This window comes from Tiliqua scincoides, chromosome 1 (assembly GCF_035046505.1).
Source record: "Tiliqua scincoides isolate rTilSci1 chromosome 1, rTilSci1.hap2, whole genome shotgun sequence".
Taxonomy (NCBI): Eukaryota; Metazoa; Chordata; class Lepidosauria; order Squamata; family Scincidae; genus Tiliqua; species Tiliqua scincoides.
In genome coordinates, this window is record NC_089821.1 from 207,698,881 (window position 1) to 207,720,315 (window position 21,435).

A 21,435-nucleotide genomic window follows, 5' to 3' on the forward strand; every position below is an offset into this window, starting at 1 on the left:
CTTTCAACTGAAATTTAAAAAGTTACAACATAAAATACTTACTTAGGTTTTTTCTTTGTGACTTCACCTGTACTCTTGTGAAGTACACTCAACAGTCGTCGAATAGTGGCAGGCTGACTCACTGTTTGATAGTGTAACAATACCTAAAGCAATAGTTGGTATTAATTGATACTTCTTTTCAATAGGTGAAACAGACAATTCCTGAAAAATTCCTGCTGCTGATGCATTTTGAAATATGTAAAAAGTGAGATTTACTTTAACTCTCCTCCCATAATTTTGGCCAATAATTTCTGTTAAATGTGCAATCCATCTGCCTTTTTCTCTTGTCTCAAGTAGCATGTCTGTCTTTTTCAATACCTTGACCAATACTTTGAGTCTCCCAATATTCACTTTAATAATTATAGCTATCTTGACCCAGAACACCACCATTTCCCTTGCTCTCTAGCACATACTCAGAAAATAAAAGAATGAATATCACCGTACAATACCCCAGTGACAACAACCAACAAAAAGGCATATATACCCTAAAAGACTCAAATTCCCAATAGTCCTTTAAAAACAAAGACAATGCAAGACTCACAGGGAATCCTTTGGTGATAGGGATCTCAATATTGAAAATCAGAATCCGAGCTCTGAAACGTGTGCATACTTTAATAGGTTCCTTGAGACAACAAAAGATGCAGCCAACACTGCAAGAAAATGGATAGAGAAATAAGTCTGGCTATGTACAGACAATGGCTTGTCACAGACTTTCCTGTGATCATAGGAAGTACTAGAATTAGATGACAGTATGCATTGCAAAGTAGCATAGAGGCTACTTCCACTCCCACTGCCCGCACTCAGCTTCCTGCAGGGTGCTGCTGCTTTACTTCAGTGCAATCAGTCTGCCCTCATGCACAGGTTGTATCAGGGACAGATGGTTGCACCTGGAGTGCAGCTTGACCCATAATAACAGCAGCACTGTTTCATACAGAGACCCTAGAAGAAATGCCCCAGTATAAGACTTTGCCTTAATATTTAAATAAAACAGCGTCAGCTTCCTCATAGTTCTGGTTTAGTTTCTCATCTTTCAACGATGATTTTGGCAGACAGGAGTTCTGCTCCTCTATCTGGGCAAAAACAGCTGCTGCCATTGGCTACATTTTACATAAGGAACAAGTTCTAACAAAATTAAACCACTAGAAAATCTAAGCTAGTGTAGGAGCAGAATGGAACAGCAGGAATTTGAGACTAGGGACAATGGAACATTTGCATGTTGATCTCAAATTGATCTTCTCCAATTCCACACATAGCCTGTATCCAAATTAAGGAAGGGGGTATGATCCCTTTTCTCTTCCCACGATGACATCTGTACCAGATTAAAGTGCTAATACCAACTGCCTAGTATCTGTGGTTTGTAAAAAAAAGAGTGGCAACTTCATGAGTATGTGCTCCCTCCACAGCAATTCTCCACCACCCCTTGCTGATTTTAACCAGAGATTGGGGTGCAGGCAAGAGTTACGTGTGTATGAATTCAAATCATGGTTCCCTTATACATGCAAGAGCATAGACAAGGTTTGAAATTGATTCACAAAAGAACTTAATTTGCATTACATGTCCACTGTTGATACTAGGAGAGATAGTCCAGAGGAAAGGACACCGTGTGTACTCCAGCACTGGATGAGATGATTTGCAAACTATTCTACTGGGTCTTTGTGGAATGAACTTCAAAAGTCAGAGTTGGGTCTTCAGCAGGGGTGGGATCTTAACAAAATAGGGAGTGTCGGTTTTGACTTTTGTCTAACTTTTCTATACAAGTGCAGAAATATGGACATCTGTTTTCCTGAACCATCATTGCCTCATCTCTTCTATGCCACTGAACATAAACGTTATCTTATTGCTTTGAGCCCTACCCTCTCCCTGCCTTTTCTATCTCTTCCAGAGGGCAGTGTTGTAGAGAAGGGGCAGGGAACATTTTCAACCAAATTTGCATATGATCCATATGTATATTAGAGTAAACATTCTAGTGCTATTTAACTATTCAGATGAATATTTTAACAATATACAATACAAAAAGTATACATCTTATATTTTTAACCTGATGATTGTCTGATTAAGATCATACTCTGGCAGTTTTTCATTGCTTTGTGTATGCAAAGTAGGTGATCTGGTTTAAAAGGGCCAAATAGACAAGCTCCCACACCCTTCCTCCTCAACCGGTAAACCACTGATTAGACAGCAAACGGTTAAAAAGCTTCTCATTAATTTGGATACATTGCTTAGACTAAAGTTCCTTTCTGCACTCACTTGATTTTGATGATATCCATACCAGTCAAAGTGAGACTAACGTGATCTCCTGCTGCAGCCCAATCCACCGGTTCATCATGTAGGGCAATTCCTAGAAATGAGTAAAACCAGAACTAAACACTGAACTCCCTTGGTTTAACAGCTACAAGCAGTTCTGTTTGTGCCAATACTGCTGTATCAACCACTACTCATCAGTTTTCAGTATGAATGAGGTGATAGTAAAAGCTGTTGACTAAAACCTCAGAGAAACAACATTGTCTTCTCAGGAGCTACCACTATTTAAAGTCACCTTGCCTATTCATAAGAGTTTTTGGCAAGTCATGGCATCGGACCCTGTGCATGTCATACTGTGGAGCTATCAATTTTGAAAGTATGACTGCACACTTTGCCAAGCATTCTGGGCTTGACTTATAAACACTCCGTCCGCAATCTTTGGGCTGTTTTAACCGTCAGTGGTACCTGCTTTCATTTTTCAACATATGAGTTTATGCTCACTTTCAAAATAGTGGTAAAAAAGCGTGCGCGCTATGCAGCACACAAAACTCTGTACTAAAAGACATCAATATCATACGCAAGAGTTACCGAGGAATTCCTGCATTTTTAAAATATCTCAGTGCACACAGATCTAGGGTTTTGAAACATTCATGTGCCTGATAAAAATACCTAAAAAAAAAGGAGGAAGCTTTTCAAAAACGTGTTCTACAGAGACTGTAGTTAATCTAAAAATACCAGTAGTGTTTGACTGCAGAATTACTTTCAACATCACAGTGTTGATACACTACCCTCACCCTCAGTTTAGGGGATACATAGAGTAAGTTTCAATTCCAAGCATATCAAAGTAATAATAAAGCCCTATTTTTTATAATATTGGTTACTAAGGCTGCAACTTGCGTTAAACTCATCTTATTTCTGAGTAGATATAAACAGAAATGTGCTGAAAGGCATTTACAATATAAAATATTCAATTTACCAGAACTGTAAAAGAAAAAGCATATAAACCCAATCCAGCTACATATTGTTTATTTTTAATTGTGATTAAGCATACTAAGGGCGCAATGCCAACCAACTTTCCAGCTCTGACATAGCTGTGCCAGTGTGGGGTGCACTGCATCCGGCAGTGAGGAGGCAGTCAAGGGGGCCTCCTCAAGGTAAGGGCATGTTTGTTTCCTTACCTTGGGACTGTATTGCGGCTAGGTCAGTGCTGGAAAATTGGTTAGGATTGTGCCCTAACTTGTTTTGCAATGTGGCTTCTTTAAAAAAGTTACAAGAACACCACTATAAATAAATTTAGTAACCTTTAGTAACCTTGGACTCTCACTCCTAAGTAAACATCTCACAAATTTTAAACCAGCCAAGCCTCTAAAACATGCTGACACAAATCTCTAGATCAAGTTTTCCTTACATTGGACTTTGTTTTGCCATTATGCCAATTACTAAATGATAATTCAAGGTCACCAGTCTCTTTACATTGTTGCTGCTTTTCTGTATACAGTTCTCCAACTACTAAAATGAAAGATTTAGCGGCAGGAGTCACAAAATTTTAATTTAGACATTCATATTTGACAGTTTTGATTTTCTGAAACTTTTATAGGGTAATCCCAAATTGAGAGAATACAATTTGTATAAAATACCTTTCACACTGCAAGTCTCATTAGGAGGCATGGTTAGCAGTCGCTCTCCAACCTGTACATAACCAGCTTCTATTTTACCAGTAACACAAAATCCTGATCCTTGATCTAGAACAAATATGCTGATGTGAGAAAATGAAACAGTAACATGCATTTTTAATCTGTTCTGTAGTTACCTCACTAGTGAAGCAAATATTCACAAGTTTTCAGCACCAAAAACATTCAAGAGATACACAATTTTACATCACAATGAAGATATAACACAGGTTCCAGAACACTTGTGATGTTCTTAACCAGAAAATCATACTAGTTTTAAACAAATCTCATCCTTCTGCTCTGCACCCTTCTCTCTCTCCCTCCCTCTTTCTGCTGTGTTTGTTGGGTCTGAGTTATAGGACAGAAGAAACCATCATATGCCTGCCTATTCTATATTATTATATTTACAAAAATCTCACATTTTTAATATAATAAAATCCCAAACAGTAAGACTTTCCTCTTTTCACCATATAAACACCTTCAAACGTACCCAAGTTTTACTCTCCACAGCATGCTACAAAACTACGTAACATCCCCTAGCCATTTTTAAGTTGTTTCCTTCCCACCCCATACATTGTCAAAACAGAGAGACCATGGTAGACACCACGGTTCACAATTGTGAGTTAGAGTTAGGTTCTGCTTGCTTAACCATTCCTAATCGAACCAGGTGTACATAAATGGAGGCCTGCTTTTTTATGTGCATAGTCATTGCAAGACTGAAGTATTTGAGTAGGCATCACGTTTTAGGATCTTAAGAAACAGTGAGCACATAAAGAACTATATGAGCATAAGTAGCAATGAGCATATAAAGAACTAAATGCGTAAATATTTTCGGATGTGGATATACTTTCTGAATGCAAGTTGCAAGAAAGATGTCTCCATTGACCAATCCTATGAACTCAAGTGCCTGCAAATAGGTTATCTGATGGTGCATAACAAGTGTTGTACCAGCACAACACTGCAAGCCATGCTATGTCCCTGCCACATATATAACTGCGCTGCTCATGTGCTGACAATTGTCCATCAATTTTTACTATAATTGTTCAAAACTATTCAATTTCATATGCAAATACGTGAAGAGCCTGAACTACTAACCTTTAAAAACATCTGATACACATAATCTGAATGGTTTATCCACTGATCTCTGAGGCGGCTTGAAAGAATCTGAAAATAACCAATGAGCTCTATTAATAATTATATTATTTACTCAGATTTTATATGTTTATATGACTTAAATTGTCTCTGCCACACTCCCCCAACTGCATTCCGACACTGTTAAAAGACCTTAGAAGAATATACTCACCTATTTGTTCTAGCAAGCATTTTCCTTCATACCATTTGGTGAGCTCACTTGACTGGCTTCTTGTGACAAGATTTTCACCACCAAGCCCACTTGTAGGGATGAAAGCTACATCCGACTCCTGGTTGACAGAAGAGTATCGTTTACAATGAGAAGATGGCCCGTAATTTCTCAGTATGAGAAAACATTGCTAAACTTTTGCCAATCTAGCTAAGATTCTTTGTTTACACATGTGAGATTGGAAGCTAAAGTTACTCACTTGATAAGTCCTCCAATCCATGGGTGACAAATGAGAAGCAGCTTTGGAAAACACCACCTGTAGCTCTCCTATCCTGCTCTTCCCTCAACACTGCACATAACATTTTCCCCAATAAAAAACCATCAAGATGCTTTTTAAAAGAGAGAAGACAGTACAATAGTATTTCCCCTTCAGAATTTCCTCTCATGCAATAAAACAACTGGGGACATCCACTAACACTGACTGGCAGGAGAGTTAGAACAGACAAAAGAACATACATCTTTACCCAGCACATAATTTAATACGCTGAATTCCCTGCCACAGGACATTTTGGGACACAACAGCACCTGGCCTAAATGCCTTTAAAAGGAGATTAGACAGATTTATGAAGAATCCGTAAGTTTACAAGTCAAGATGACTACATGAAACCTCTGGGTTTTAGAGGCGGCCTACCTCTGAATTCCAGGTGCAAGGGAGTAGCAACAGTATACAGCAGGGCTTTTCAGACTGGGGCATCACGACACCCAACCTGTGGGTCCTGGCCTCTGCCCCCTTAAGGGGCGGGGGCAGCCAGGAGGCAGGGAGGAAGTAGCAGCGCGATCCCCAGGATCGCGCTGTTCAGGGGTGCTGCAGGGGCTTGGGTACACTTTGCTCCACTTTCGCTTTCACAGCTGCGAGGAGCCCCGCAGAAGGTCGCACAGAGCTCCCCGCACCCCCAGGAGGCTGCAGGGGGCTAGGGTAATACCCAAGCCACTGCAGACCCCTTGAGCAGCACGATCCTGGGGATCGCGCCACTGCCTTCGCCTCACCCCCACAAGAACTTAGAGTGGCTCAAACTCCCCCCAAGAATTTGAAAACCGCTGGTATACAGGTATCTTGTTGCCTTGTGCTCCCAGAGGTATTTGGTGGGCTTCTGCGGGATATAGGAAACTGGACTAGGTGGGGGCCTTGGCTTGATCCAGCAAGACTCCTTTTATGTCACGTATACAAAGAATTATGCAAATTCTTTAGGCAAAGAATTAGCCTGCCTAAAATTCAAACATAGAGCTAAGGGGACCAGTCAGTGAAGACAAGAACCAGAGTAATCCAGCATTGCTCTCCTAAGCCCTGAAGTTCTTGATATAGATATAGAATGTGTATCTATGTAAGAGATACATGTATCATACGTAGATGTGTATCTACTTGTACATAGAAGATACATGTATGAAAGATCTATGTAAAATCGCAGGGCTAGTATTCTAGTTTGTAAGGAGAACTGGAGAGAATGTTGAGGAAGAGTAGTCAAAGCACTGGACCTCTGCAGTGCTAGAAACATTTTTAAAACTAAAAAATCTGGACCAACGTAATTTTTCAGGGCAACAGACAATCAGAAGTTCAAATTGTACCATGGCCCTGCTGTGAAGAATGCTCAGATAGAACTATTGCAAACTAGTGATAAAAACAATTAGCACTAACGTCTCCTGGACATGATTTTTCTTGTACATTAAAACTAAAGGTTATTTGAAAACCTATCCCACTGAATTAATTTGAATTACGTTATTTTCTTTACCTTAAAACCAGCTTGTCTAAGGAATTGTCCAAGTTTGCCAATGATTTCCAGAAATCTTTCCTGTTGCCAATTGACCTATAATAAAAACATATAAAATATCCAAGAAAATATAAATGAAATTTCAGCACCTACAAGGTATTGTTCCTATGCCCCCAAAGCTAAAAAATGCAAAACAAAAGAAACATGCTGAACTAAGAAGTTTTCATTCAAGTAATACCTGATCAACCTAGCAAAGAATTGTAGCAATTAATCTAATGAATAATCTAAGTATTTGCAAAAATGTCTGCATCTCAACTTGCATCTTATTCCAAGAGATAAAATATACCAAATCCTTGGTTAAATTATATTGAGCAGCTATTATTATTATTACCACCACTATAAATATTTAAGAATGAAATAAAGTTACTTTAAGTTTGACACTTGTGGAATAAAGGCCTAAATCCTATCCCACTTTCCAGCCCTGGCATAGCTTTGCCAATGGGACGTGTGCTGCATTCTGCAGTTGGGGGGGGGGGACTTATGGAGGCCTCCTCAAAGTAAGGGAATGTTTGTTTCCTTATCTAGGAGCTGCATTGCCTTTATGTCAGTGCTGGAAAGTAGGTCAGAATTGCACCCAAAGTCTGTTTTGCAATAGTTAGAGGGTTGGTTTTGGATGTGGGAAACCAAAGTCTAACTATCTGCTCAATAATTGCACTCTCAGGACAGCCATGTTCCTTAAAGGAAGGAAAAGATATAAAATGGAAGAATTACAAGATAAATGAAAAGCTAAAAAAGCCTATGGGTGTAAATTAAACAGAGACATACCATGGAAGATCCTTGTTCAGATTGCACCCCACCACCCCCTGCTAGTTTGCTGCCAAAAATAAAGTAGGACCAGAGGTTTTAAAAAGGTTTCAAACAAAAATAATTTACTTACAATTCACAAGTACATTCATCTCTACAAGCATGTACAAGGCCTTAGACTTTGGGACAAGGAATCCTCAAGTTACTCTCTTTGCATGGGCGTGTGAGATCTCATGACAAAGCTCCATGAGGTTGATTAGAGCTCATAGAAAGAGGTCTTGCATTCTGCAAGATCAGGTGGGGGGTAAGCAAGAAGTCAGGTAGGGACACACACCCTCTAAGGTTAAAGAGGGCAAAAGATTTGAGACAAGTAGCCTTCAAGTCATCTGCCTCCTGGACAATACACTGTCCCCTAGCGTCCTGCAAGTGGCACTGTACCTTCTTTGCAACCGGAAACAATGTTATGTATACTTATAAGAATGTAAACCACTCTGAAGACAGTACAACTTAACTTCCAAGTAAACATGTATAGATCAGGCAAATAGCTTCTTTATTTTTTTTTTAAACTATTTTAAAAAGGAAAATACAATTCACTCCTGCAGTATATAGATTAGTTATGTACTCAACATGCTGCTAAATTGACAAACACTGACAAATTTAGTGATAGCATTAAAAGGAAGACTACGGCTTAATTTCCAGGAGAAACATTTTCTACAGTTTTAAAATATCTTTCAGACCAAAACGCTAAACAAAAAGTCTACTTTTAATTTTCCACATCAGGAAACTATTAAATACAATGGAAATGGAGAAAATTACCTGGTCCATTTTATTGACTGCAACTGCCAGTTGAGTTACTCCAAGAGAACGAACTAATAGTCCATGTTCTCGTGTCTGCCCACCAGTCTCAAAGCCTGCTTCAAACTCCCCTCTGCTGGCATCCACAACCAATATAGCCACATCGGCCTAAAGAAGAACAGCCATTAACAGATGTGGTTTTTCAGTGATAATAAAATAAAGACACATAGCACAGCTACTATACTTCTCATTTTTATTTAAAAAAGCTGAAAACTGCAAAAAAAACATTTTCTATCACTTCTACATATTGATCACCATAGGCTGGTTGGAATGGACTTGGGTGGGGTGCATGGGTAATGACTTTGGCTGCATCTGCTAACACTATACCACCTATATCACCTACCTAATACACTTTTAAAGCAATTATAATTTATAATTACAATTTATAAAAATACACCCTTGGAATAAAAAATACATCACTCTATACTCATTTTTGTTAAAAAATGAACTCTGCGGAAAAATAAAACTAAAAGATCACACTTCTAGCCATTAAACAATTCAACACAAGGAGTGATTTGCGGCCTTGCTACCCGCTGACCACGCACAATGTGAAGGCATATGTAGAACTCCTTCCCCAGCTTTGTTCCTTCTCTTCTTATTCCAAAATGTACACTTTTTTGAGTTGCTCCAGTAAGCCAATCCAAAATCTGCAATTGCAGCCACATTGAAAGAACATGTTTTAGAGCACGGCTGAACCAAGAGCTCCTGGCACTTGAGGCAGCATGTCAACTGCTGCCCCCTTACTGGGTGATGTGACAGCTTTTGCTCCTCCAGCACTCTAAATCCACTGATTTTTCTTTCTTTTGCTCTTCTGCTTCCTGACTCTTCCTTTTCCAATACAGGGAGTAGGAGGATCAGTAGAGGCAAGCAGGTGGACAAAAGTGGGTGCATCTTGCCAACCTCCTGCCTGAGGCAACGGCTTCAGTTGGTCTCACAGATGGGCCAGCTCTATTTTAGAACAAAGGTTAAATTACAGTTCCAGAACAGACCAGAAAATGTCTGAAGATTGGCTACCATAAAGGGTGGGGAGATAGGACAAAAAGGCCCACATTCAGAAAAAATGACCTCCAGTGTGGATGGATGAAAGTGCTAAAAGATTCAAAATTCTTACTGTCTTGATTTACCTGTGCAGCTCCTGTGATCATATTTGGAATGAAGTCTTTATGACCAGGAGCATCCATCAATGTAATAACCTTTGTCTTTGTCTCAAATTTGGTCATACCTACATCCATTGTCACTCCCCTAAAAAAATGCATGCATAACAATTTTGTTTACAACAGTTTTCATACTTTACCACACATACTTACGGACAATTCTATTGACTGAACTAGTCCTAAAAACACACAGACAAATCCTTTGGGATTAATTATCCACAGATTGACCAGATGCCTAATATGTCTGTAACAGAACTCTCCTGAGGTAAATCCATTCATATATTTTTACATCAAGGTCACACGGTAAAGCCACCACCAAGAGCAGCACTTTTTAATGCAGCTCTGGGTTGCATACATGCTGTTATTTCTACTTCTCCCTGTTTAATCCACACAACAATTCTGTGAAGTATTGCAGAGTGAGAGGTAGTGACTGGCCAGTACACAGGAGTTGCAGGCAAAAACTCAAGGGGTCCTCCACAGGAAAGTTAATATGAATCCCCTACATTCTGCAGGTCACTGCCTTCTAGTAAGTCAAGTTTTGAATTCAGGAACAGGAATAACATTACTTGGAATGCTCTTATTTACTATATTTTTATTTCCCCTATGGGGACCCAAGGCAGCTTTATTATCACTACCAATGAGGAAACACAAGCACATTTATCCACACTAACAATATCAATTAACAAAAACAATTTTATTCAACTATCAAAGACAATGTTTTGCTCACCTCTCTCTCTCTTCACCCGTCTCATCTAAGACCCATGCATAGGCAAAGGATGCCTTTCCAGCTTTCTTGGACTCCTGCTCATACTTGTGCATAGTGCGTTTGTTCACATTGCCCAGAAGATACAGCAAGTGACCCATCAGAGTACTTTTTCCTGCATCAACATGCCCTAAGAGTAAGAAAATTGTGGTATTACCATTGCTGGATACTAATTAGAATACACTTGAGGGGGAAAAAAGAACCACTTATCCAATCAACAGAGGTTACCTATTACCACAAGGTTAAGCAGATGCTTTCCTCCTTGTCTCTTCTCCAACTCGGCTTTCACATCTATTTGCTGTTTTGTTTTTCCAGCCTTTTTCACTGGAGTTGGTGCCATGGTTTGTTCTTCTGATGCCTGAACAGTCTGGGGTGGAAGAATTGGTTTAGCCAGAATTTCAGCTACACCCAGGTTGACAATGGCATCTCCAGCTGAGTGTCCTTTTTGTAGTGTGGAAGTATTAAGCCCATTCTCCTCAGTGTTCACACTAGAGAAAGATGACACTGGATTTAGAAGCAGCAAGATTCACAATTTTACTGAAGGAACAACATTCATTCTTATATATTCCTTAAAACATCAAAAGAAAAAAGTGATACGCCACAATTTTACTATAGGCAAAAATTTATCCAACTGGTAACAAAGTTTTAACAAACTAAAATCAACCATTTACCAAAATGGAGACTTGCCACAACTGTCTGTTCTATCCTGCCAAGTGGTGAAAGGACTCCACTTACAAATTAAATGGAGTCCTAAGATTCTTTTGCTTCCATAAATTTCCAATAAGGTGTAAAGGTGTAGTACTATCTCCCTTACTACTTTGCAGGACAAGACAGACAACTTATCAAAGGTTTACGTACTCATCGATTATAACTTGGCAATGGCCATCTACATTTACCCATTGAATAGCTCACCAAGAAGCCAGCTTTACAAAAAATGAGTGGCACCCCCTTTTATAAAACAAGCAATAAGAGACAGACAGGGTTAGCACTATAGGGGGCTTCTTCTGAACAGAAAGGACTAGAGACACAGAAAGGTTAGGTGGGCCCCAAGAAAGATTTTTACAGGGGCCTTTTGGCACACTGGATGTTCCCACTGTATTCCTGTAGGATAAATTCTCCCTTGGACACAATGGAAGGCCAACCCTTCTTGGGACCTCATTTAATGTTGAGGCACTGGACAATTATACTTGGCAACTCCACCCTCTCTGCAGCCCTGGATAGGACTCAAAATTCCAGCTGCATACATGGAGCTTGCCACATAGCCATAGTATTAGTTCCTAAGTCATCCAGGTAACCTTGGGCCACTCACTTTCTCTCAGCCTTACCTACCTCACAGGGTTGTTATGAGGACAAAAGGAGGGAAGCAGTTGTGTCCACCTCCCTGAGCTCTTTGGAGGAAGGGCAGTATAAAAATGTGAAAATCAATCAATCAATCAATCAAATAGAACTTCTACCCATTCATGATCAGATAGCTGTGATCACAGAAGGGTTCCTCCTTTAAGCTCACCTCTTCTTCAGTGAACGAAAGGTAGTTCCATTTTTGGAGCACTAAGTTAGCAACCAAACCATAGAAAAGAAAAAAGTGGAAAACAGAATCAGGGCCAAACTATGGTGAGCATGCTAAGGAACAGTTGCCAGAATTTCTGTCATGGGCTTATAAACAAATACCATAAATGCTTCTTTGCCCCTTTTGAATGATTACACCCCAAATAACTTATCTTGCAACAATTCATTTTTCAAATATATTTTATATTTATATTTTAAACTAACCTCTAGAAAGTTTAGTATAGTGAAGCGGGTGTTTAAAATGAAGTGGCTAGCTGTTCTCTCTGTGCTACTCAGAGTGAAAGGATTTTTTAAACTCACAAATGCAAGATGCTTTCTTCTGAAAGCAATTATGAGTCAAAAAAGAAGCCATGCTACTTAGTTTTGTGGCATACAAGATTAAATCTCTGTAAAAAAAAATATACAAAAGAAATCTAGCTACAGGTGCACAGTCTGAAAGAACAGGGATACAAGTGTACCTTGAGAGGGAGGAAGGCTTACCATGGAACTTCAAAGCCAGTGGACTGTTTCTTTCCAGACACAGTCATTTTGGTAACTTTTGGCACATCAGATTCAATTCTAGTTGTCTGGAAATCTTTCTCTTTTCCTGGTAGAAGTAAAAAAAAATCCATGCAAGTTTATAGGATCAGAATAGAACAAGCAGGTTGAATTGCCAGTACAGGTTGGGCATCCCTAATCTGGAATTCTGAAATCCAAACTATTCTGAAAACTGTAAATTTTTTGACTGCTGACATGATGCCCCATTGGAAAATTCTACACCCAACCTCATGTGATAGGTCACACAAAATTATTAAAAATATTGTATAAAATTATCTTCAGGTTTTGTGTTGTGTATATGAAACATAACAATGTCATGTTTATACCCGGGCCCCATCCCAAAAATATCTCACAAATATATGCCAGTATACCAAAATATGGAAAAATCCAATATTCAAAACAATTCTAGTCCCAAGCACTTTGGGTAATGGATGCCCAACCTGTATAGCCTATTGTAGTGGTCCACAAACATTTTAGCATTGGGACCCACTTTTAAAAATGACACTTTCTCAGGAGTCATTTAGCTTAACAAAGCTTTGAAAAAAGTGATCTAGAAAGTATTTACTTACTTACAAGTAATGACCAGGGAAAAAAAAAACATTTCTTGCCCTACATTTACACATGCTTGCAAACAGGAGAAGCTCAACTCCTTGCAGGAAAGTTAGAAGCAATCTGATTTCAGGGCTTGAGGCAGTTATCTAAACTTTTCATCACCCTTACGCGACCCACCAAAAATCAGGTTGCTACCCACTAGTAGGTCTTGACCCACAGTTTAGGAACTACTGGTCTACCACGTTATTTCAGCAGAAATATAAATATTTACAAAAACTCCCAGTGTTACTTTTTTTTTTTAAGAATTCATAAAAATATTACTTGTATTCCAGTAATGGTAAGTAGCATTACTGCAGAAACGTAGACAGAGCTTTGAAAATTCAGATTTATTGAAAAGTTTCAGTCTTCAGAAACAGAACAGAAATGTAAAATTAATATGTATTGAAAGTATGAATATGGCTTCTATCTCTAGGTTTGCAAAAATCCATTCCTGAACATGATATTCAGGCATCCTGATTATGCTAGTTTTTTCATATCAAATGCAACTGCTTTTGAAAATTTTGCTTCCTTTTTGCACATGCCTGGACTCCCAAGCTTGTGCTGTCTTGAGTGTCTTGCATCCATTGTGATACTATCCGGCAGACTTTGAATTATATGGGGAACAACACACCAACTCCTCCATAGAGGAGAGTTAAGACATTCCAGACGGATGGGGTGAAGCTTCAGTTCCCTGCCAGCTGCTTCTTCCTAACTCACTACTTCAATCACACCCTTACAGCCAATTTGCAATATTCAAATTGCCTTCCAGCCTCCAATTTCTCACTCCCTTACAGGAAATTCAAAACATTTCAAATCATGAGTTCTGGAAGGAGTATTTTAAAAGTAGCATTTTGTTCATTTAAATCATTTTAGACCCCACCTTTCCCCTTGTGATTAAGCCATCCAAAGTGGCTTCCAAAGACATAGACAAAAGCATGATAAGCAGTAAAACAGCAACAGCAACACACACAGTAACACCATGACAGCAGGAGCAGCACTTATCAATAAAAAAACAGAAAAGAAGTGAAAACATTGAGGAAAAACAGATGTTTAAAACCCACTAGAATACCAACTGGGAGGGCAAGATTCTCAACTTTAAATGAGAGTTATATAACTAATTTGTATAATTTATTCTAGTCACAGAACATGGATTGCCCTGGCTCAGATTTTATTGAACTAGCAAAGCCAAGAGGGTTTGACAGCCTTAGCAGCATCTTATACTCCCATCCATGCCTGTCCGCCCACCCGCTAAAATGTGTCATATCTGGTGGTCCTCCTTTATTTGCACTGAGGCCTATATAAATGGTGCATTTCAAAACTACAAGAGGCTCCAAGTGTTAAAAATACACTGATCACTGAACAGCAGGAAACAGCAGCTCTCCTATCCACCTACACGGTTCTAGAGTTAACCGCCTAGTAATGAACCAGGGATAACCCCACCCATGTGTGAGACTGGATGGGCAACTCTGAGCTAGTCCATCAGTCACTCAGAAAAAACTCAGTTCTTTGCAAGTTGCTCTTGAATAATTCCCCAAGTAAGAATAATGAGTTATTTAGAAACAGGTTATTTCCTAAATAGAAATTTCTGAAGGGGATTTCCAAGTAAAAGCCCTATTGCTTTCAACTATTTCTGTGCAAAGCTTGAGACTTTATTCACACACTAATTTCTTGTCAACGTGAGTTGTTCAGTGCTCTCAAGTACAGATCAACATGCACAAATGTATTGTAAGAACCAGGCGTTCACTACTACCAGCTGGTAGCAATTTCCATAATTGCAGCAGCCACAATAACCACGACCACCTGGATCACACAATGTGTTTGTTATGCGAGCATAGTTGGACAGCTTGAGCAGACACAGAATGTTATGGATGAAGTAGCCCTCTGTGTGAATTTAGGAAAAGTAACAGCTAAAAGCAGCATTAATTTAATAAATGTCAGAAAAGTTGTTCCAGGTGAAGCAATCCAAAGAGAAGACTATATAAATCTGTTTCTTTGAAGTACGTCTAGATGAGAAAAAATGCGAACACTTTTTAGAAGCATTGCAGTGTGCTACTTCCTATAGTCATCCCTTCACGTGTTTTGTCAATTAATTCAATCAGTGGCAGCGTAATGGACAGCTCTTAGCATCAGCAGAAATTACTCGGGCCCAGCTTTTGCAGACAATCCAACACTTCACTGTAGAACAATTTTACACATATAACATGTACTTAACCCCTAAGGGCACAGAGATCAATAGGACCATGAGGCTACCATTCTTAACCATACCGATCTGAAGAGACCACATGCCCACTCAACCATGCAAACAAAACCAGCCTGCAGTTGGAATGAAGGGCTTACATGCATCTTCCCTTGCCCAGTTCACAATTTTTTTCTTTCCTTTTTCTTCATTGTATAGTTATGATCACACAAGTATGAGTTAGCACATGTTGTGCAAAGTGTACACACACAGAATGAAGATTGATCAATGAAGTAAGAGCACATACCTTAACCAAAATACCCGTCCTAAAGAACACATGCAGTTATAGGAGCACAAGAAGGTGCAGATTACACAGCAAATACATTATGGAACAGAAATCAAAGCTGTGTATAATGTTAACTGGAGAATCCCACAATGCACACAAAAGGGCTAACATGTGCAATTCCATCTGTACAAATTTTGAGGGTAATAGTTGGCTTAATACCCCATTTTTTGAGGCATCATTTGTGCATTAAAAGTTTTTGTTCATAAAGCTTCCATGGCAGATCTCCACTCATCTGAACCTCACGCTCTGCAGTAACCACAACTGTGTTTGTGGTGTTCTCTTATTCAACGTATCTTGCTAAATGACTCCATTGTGTGTTTCATTGACAATCAGGGAAAAAGTTCGGATGATGATATGCAGAGTTTCCTGACCATAAATAGGCATGCAAAAAGCAGAGTCAGCACTAAATGTGGGATAGCCCTAACAGTTCCCCACTAGCCAGTTAACCTAAACTGAAAGTTTATGTAGTGCAAGGTAACGTTCGACACAATTAATAGAATTTCTGTTAAGGCTTTGGCTCATTATGAGTATGTAAAACTGAAAGTACAAACATGCAACGAATAGGTACTTTTACTGCAATTTAGTCATGTTTCCAGAAATGCAATAGAAGAGTCAGGTTTGCTGCCTGGTCAATTGCCACTGTGCTTTAGAAATCAATTATATACACATTTTTACGCCCAAACACACTCTAAATCACACATTTTTAAATCACTGCAGCATCCACTGGCATTTTTGTTTTAGGAGAAAATGTTATTTAACAGAAAATTTAAATGACACTGTACTGGACTCAACTGTTACTAAAAATATGAGGTTGCTGCTGCAAATAAGTCGCCTCAAGTGCTACCCTTCCCCGAATGGAACATACAACCCAATTTAATGCATTCTGAGATCATTATGGTAAACATTATGGTTAACCCCTGCTAATTGGGTAAGAGGCACTTTTTCAAGTGGGTGCTCCTTTTTTTAGCAGGGGGAGAGTAACTGGCCCACCTCACCCCAGCACTGTCTGTTCTAGTGGCTGTCTGCTGGTGTTCTTTTTGCATCTTTTTAGATTGTGAGCCCTTTTGGGACAGGGAGCCATTTAGTTATTTGATTTTTCTCTGTAAACCGCTTTGTGAACTTTTAGTTGAAAAGCTGTATATAAATACTGTTAATAATAATAACATTTTGCCATCCTCAATTGTGTGGAGTCGTCGGGCAAATGCACAGTTTGATGCTATCAGGACAAAAGGTAAGTCGTTCTATGGATTGCTGAGAAAGTGGACAAAAGATCAGGTTGCTGCTATCAGTGGAAACCCCATATTTCTTTATCATTTCCCCCCTTAGATACTCATTCTAAACACTGTATTTGCAGAGAAATATACAGCATTTCTCACTATAGTTCACTGAGTCCAGTTACAGGTATAGTACATTATGAACATCTCTCATAGACACACTGGAGTCAACCAGAGAATATCTGGCAACCATTTCAAAATACTAATCCATAAACCTTAACCTGCACATGCCCAATCTCATCTGATCTCGGAAGCTAAGCAGGGTCAGGTCTGGTTAGTACTTGGATGGGAGACCACTTGGGAATACCAGGTGCTGTAGGCTTATACCTTAGTCTTTCGAGACTGAAGGTTGCCAACCAAAAGTAGTGTTATTCCTCCCTCACACCATCCTAGATTAGGTTTATATATCATCTGTGCATAATGCGTACATGTGAACTGCAGCTGTCTAGCTCATAATAGTAAGTCCCCCGTCTTTGAGGTAATGATACATTTAGCTGTCTTAAATTCTCACAGCCCAATCCAACGCTTCCCAGAATCAGGGCTGCAGCAGTGCCGAAACTGCGACAGCTATATCCAGTGGGGCTGGGAAGCAGTGCCAGGTCTCCTCAGGGTAAGTGAGCTTAAGCTCCCTTACCTCGTGAAAGGCCCAGGTGGTCCCAATGGGTCTCCTTGGATTTGCGGCCACTATTAAGCAGGCGCAGAATTGAGAAGATCTGTGTTGGGTCTCCTGGGCTGGGGGAGGGGTTAGGATGTGGTGGCAGAGCCTGCTGCTGTCTCTGCCCCTCCTGCCCTGCCCCGCCTCCCCCAACCTCACCCACCATTCCACTGCCCAGCACACACCCAGAACTCCAGGTGGCATTCAACCAGCTTCCACTCGGCACTGTTTCAGCACAGGTTTGCACTGAGCTGGCACCTGCCCAGCGTTAAGTGTCACAGGCATGCCTTACAGAATGTTTACGACACTGAGTGCCGGTGCTTGGCTGGCGTGGGCCCAATTGGATTGGGCGCTCAGTCTCCATTTACCTGATGGCAAGACTAGTTTAAGTTTAAATCAGCAAAATACTACATAGAATACCCGTTTTTAAAAATTCTCGTGGGAAATAACACACTTGTTCTTTATATATGTAAATGAGGCACAGTTAAAGATGCAACACAAAACTGTTCAAAAGTAAATTTGCTGAGAATACACACACCTCTTAAGCATACAAAAACAGACACCTTGTAGCTATCCAAACTTAAAATAGCAAACTAATTGTCTTATAAAACCATTTTAGTCTTATCCTTTGTGTGCATTCACTGGCTTCAGAATGACAAATGAATAGTTCAGTCCATTTGGGGAGCCTTGGTAATATGTTAACAAGAAGATAAGCACCTCTGCATTTCTAGGCCCTGAATATGTTTCTATCTAGCTAGTTTATTTTCAGTTATAAAAATATATAGTGTTTTGTTGGCAAAACATAAGAGATTTTGAGTTAGATCAGAACCTTGGGCAGAGCAGCAGCACTATGTCAGCAGAAGGTCCAGGAAAGGCTGTGAATGGACAAGACGTCCTTCTGAAAGCTAAATTTTCTTTCTGTTCAGGAGCTTTCAATGATAAATTGCTACTCAGTCAAAAGTTTGAATCCAACCTATTGCATTCCATAAGTTCAGTCATTTATATCAGCTACTTCATACATTCTTGATGCTATGCAAAGTTAATACACTTTTAATGAATAGAATAGGGGTGTCATACATTTCATACAGTGGGCTGAATAGAATTCATGGTGCCTGCTGAGAGACAGAAGTGACATAACTGACAGGAAGTGATATCTTTAAGCAGATGATGGCCAGGAATAAGCACTTTGTTCACAAATAGAAACTCACTGGTTGCAAACAGAAGATCAAATCCAGATCGTATTTTCAAGATATAGTATGAGAGATTGTGACCACCTCTTCAGCAGCACTGCTTCTGCTGAGGCATCACTTCACAACTCAGCAGCTGAGAGGTGCTCTGAGAAGTGACGTCTTAGCAGAAGTGGCGCTGCTGAAAGGGCAGCTCTGGAAGAGTCCAATTATAATGGGTGCTAGCTAAAGAGCTTCAGGGGGCTATGTTTGACACCCCTGATTTACAATATAGCATGAATTTACATGTAACATGAATTTCATTTATTTAGAGATTGCAACCTCAAGACATGCCTTGCATGTGTGAAAGAATCACCAGAGATGAAACACTACAGAAGGAGCTGCATCTTTACATGTTCAGACCCACACTGTCAGTCCAATTAAATCTAGCATGCCAAAACATGCTAGATTTTATTTGCATGTTTATTGCAGTATAACATGTTAGACTAAATCCAAATCAACTCAATAGAGCTTACCAAGCATTAGCACTCAACTTAAGCTGATGTGAGTAGTGCAAAAACACATTTTTTGATAACTTGAGTCATGGACATCACTGACTTTGACTCAACTTGCAGCTCAGGGTCAGTGACTTGAAAAAGAGCCTAGCCTCAAAATGACTCCCCCTCTCACACTTCCTAAAGAGTATGAGAGTGAGTGTGTACATGCACGTGTGCGTGTTTCTTTTTTCCACTACTTCTGCATCATTCTGAAGACCTCATGGACAATCTGGAAGCTGGCTTTCAGAACGATGGCGGCAGCAGACATGGTGGGAGGGCAAAGTTGGTTTTGCCTTTTTGGTTCCAAGGAGCTGGAGGGCAGGTTGAGGGGAGGAGGAAAACTTTTGTTTGCCTTGGGATTTTTTTTTGGCTGCACAAGGCTGAGGAATAAGGATGTGAACTGGGGAGGGTCACTGGGTGGGTTCCTGTGGAATAAATTGTTTTTCTGTACTGCTAAACTTGAACAACAACACAGCTTTAGTTTACATAAATGGAAGTAAAAGACTTCAACACATAGCTGGCTGGAGAGCAGCTGGGATGGGAACATCAAGGGAGTGTTCAATGAAAACACACACACACCACCTCTGCTTTTTTCTGTTAAGTTTCTGTACTCAGGGAAGACCTTGACTCACGACTTGACTCACTTCTCAAAATGACTCATGACTCGAAATTTCTTGCGCATTGCTGTGCTAGCCACATGTTTCAGCTTGCGAGTCAACTCGCGGGATCACACATGCCTGGGACTTACTCCTTACTTAGTGTGAATTGCTGCCTTAATTCCTTAGAATTAGTGACAAATCTTGATAACAAGGTGCACCGAAAAGAAAATAGTGCAGTCATGAAAAGTGGTTGTTTATCCAGAAACTAGAAACCTAACTTTATACTTTTACAGCAGTGGTCTTCAACCTTTTTTGTGCCATGACCCCAATAATCAGTAATCAGAACCTTTAACTGGCATAATATACATATACATATATGTATACATATACATATATAATATGCATATACAAACAGTTCACAAACCTAAAGAATAATCCCTGATGTGCAACCCATTTCTCTGATGCTATTAGCAGAGCTATGGTGTTTCCAGAGATGTTTTAGAAAAGCCCCCGCTGTCTCAATTATAATCGGATCCTCAGAAGACAACAGGTGCTTCAATTGAGTCTTGTCTGAACAAAGAGCTAAATATTTCTTGTTGGCCATTAGATAAAGCATACAATGCAAAATCATGAGACAAAGATTCAGTCATACCTGGCTCACATCTGCAGCATCTTTTGTTATACGGGATCTTGTTGAATCTTCCATACAGCACAGCTGACGGAAATACATTGCACCTGGCCAAGGTGAAGGCCCTGTGTTCATAAGGGCACTTTAACAGAGTGCGGTACCATGGCATGTGACCAACTCTGTTAAAGATCTGTTGGCTCAGTGGGGAGCAGAATTTGCTCACAGCACTATATAAATTGTGTGCTTGAATGTCAAGAAATCTCTTTTTGATTAGTTGGAAAGCTGCTGTAGCAAGCAACAAACCCAAGACCTCCAAGCTAATACCAATTGATCTGATTTTGTGAAAGACCACCCCAGGGCCTACCAGGGTTAGCGAGTCTTTTAGGAGGCGGTGTAGGACTGTTCTGATTTAAGCTGTAATACATTCTAAGTCAGAATTTACAAGCTCTTAGCCAAGCACTTGCCTTAATTAGTAGCTGTACCATCTCTAGGCATAGGGAAGCATATGTAAAACATCTTGGCAACCCCAAGATTTTCCTTAGAAAAGCAGCCTGGATTTGTTCCAAAAATAGTTCAATGCCATAATCCAAATTGGGACGCCACTCAAGATCAGGGGAGCAACTTTAGCATTGAATACTTTCAGGGATGCAGGAATATAGGCACCCCCTCTGGTAAAATGGTAGTGTACAATATTCTGCATCATCACATCTGTGAGATTGCGGATTGTTTTACGGTGTCTGGTCCAGAC

General features: G+C 39.8%; 1 protein-coding gene across 1 annotated transcript in view; it reads right to left on the reverse strand.

The window, feature by feature from the left end:
* Positions 1 to 21,435, reverse strand: part of HBS1L (HBS1 like translational GTPase) — a 66,769-nt gene that overhangs the window by 6,964 nt on the left and 38,370 nt on the right. Inside the window, exons 5-16 of the mRNA XM_066614842.1 lie at positions 12,639 to 12,744; positions 10,821 to 11,080; positions 10,557 to 10,722; positions 9,800 to 9,917; positions 8,637 to 8,783; positions 7,038 to 7,112; positions 5,254 to 5,371; positions 5,046 to 5,114; positions 3,918 to 4,022; positions 2,287 to 2,377; positions 581 to 689; positions 43 to 143 (exon numbers count right to left, since the gene is read on the reverse strand). Coding sequence (XP_066470939.1) covers positions 43 to 143; positions 581 to 689; positions 2,287 to 2,377; positions 3,918 to 4,022; positions 5,046 to 5,114; positions 5,254 to 5,371; positions 7,038 to 7,112; positions 8,637 to 8,783; positions 9,800 to 9,917; positions 10,557 to 10,722; positions 10,821 to 11,080; positions 12,639 to 12,744 — 1,465 coding nt within the window. The remainder of the gene's footprint in view (positions 1 to 42; positions 144 to 580; positions 690 to 2,286; positions 2,378 to 3,917; positions 4,023 to 5,045; positions 5,115 to 5,253; positions 5,372 to 7,037; positions 7,113 to 8,636; positions 8,784 to 9,799; positions 9,918 to 10,556; positions 10,723 to 10,820; positions 11,081 to 12,638; positions 12,745 to 21,435) is intronic.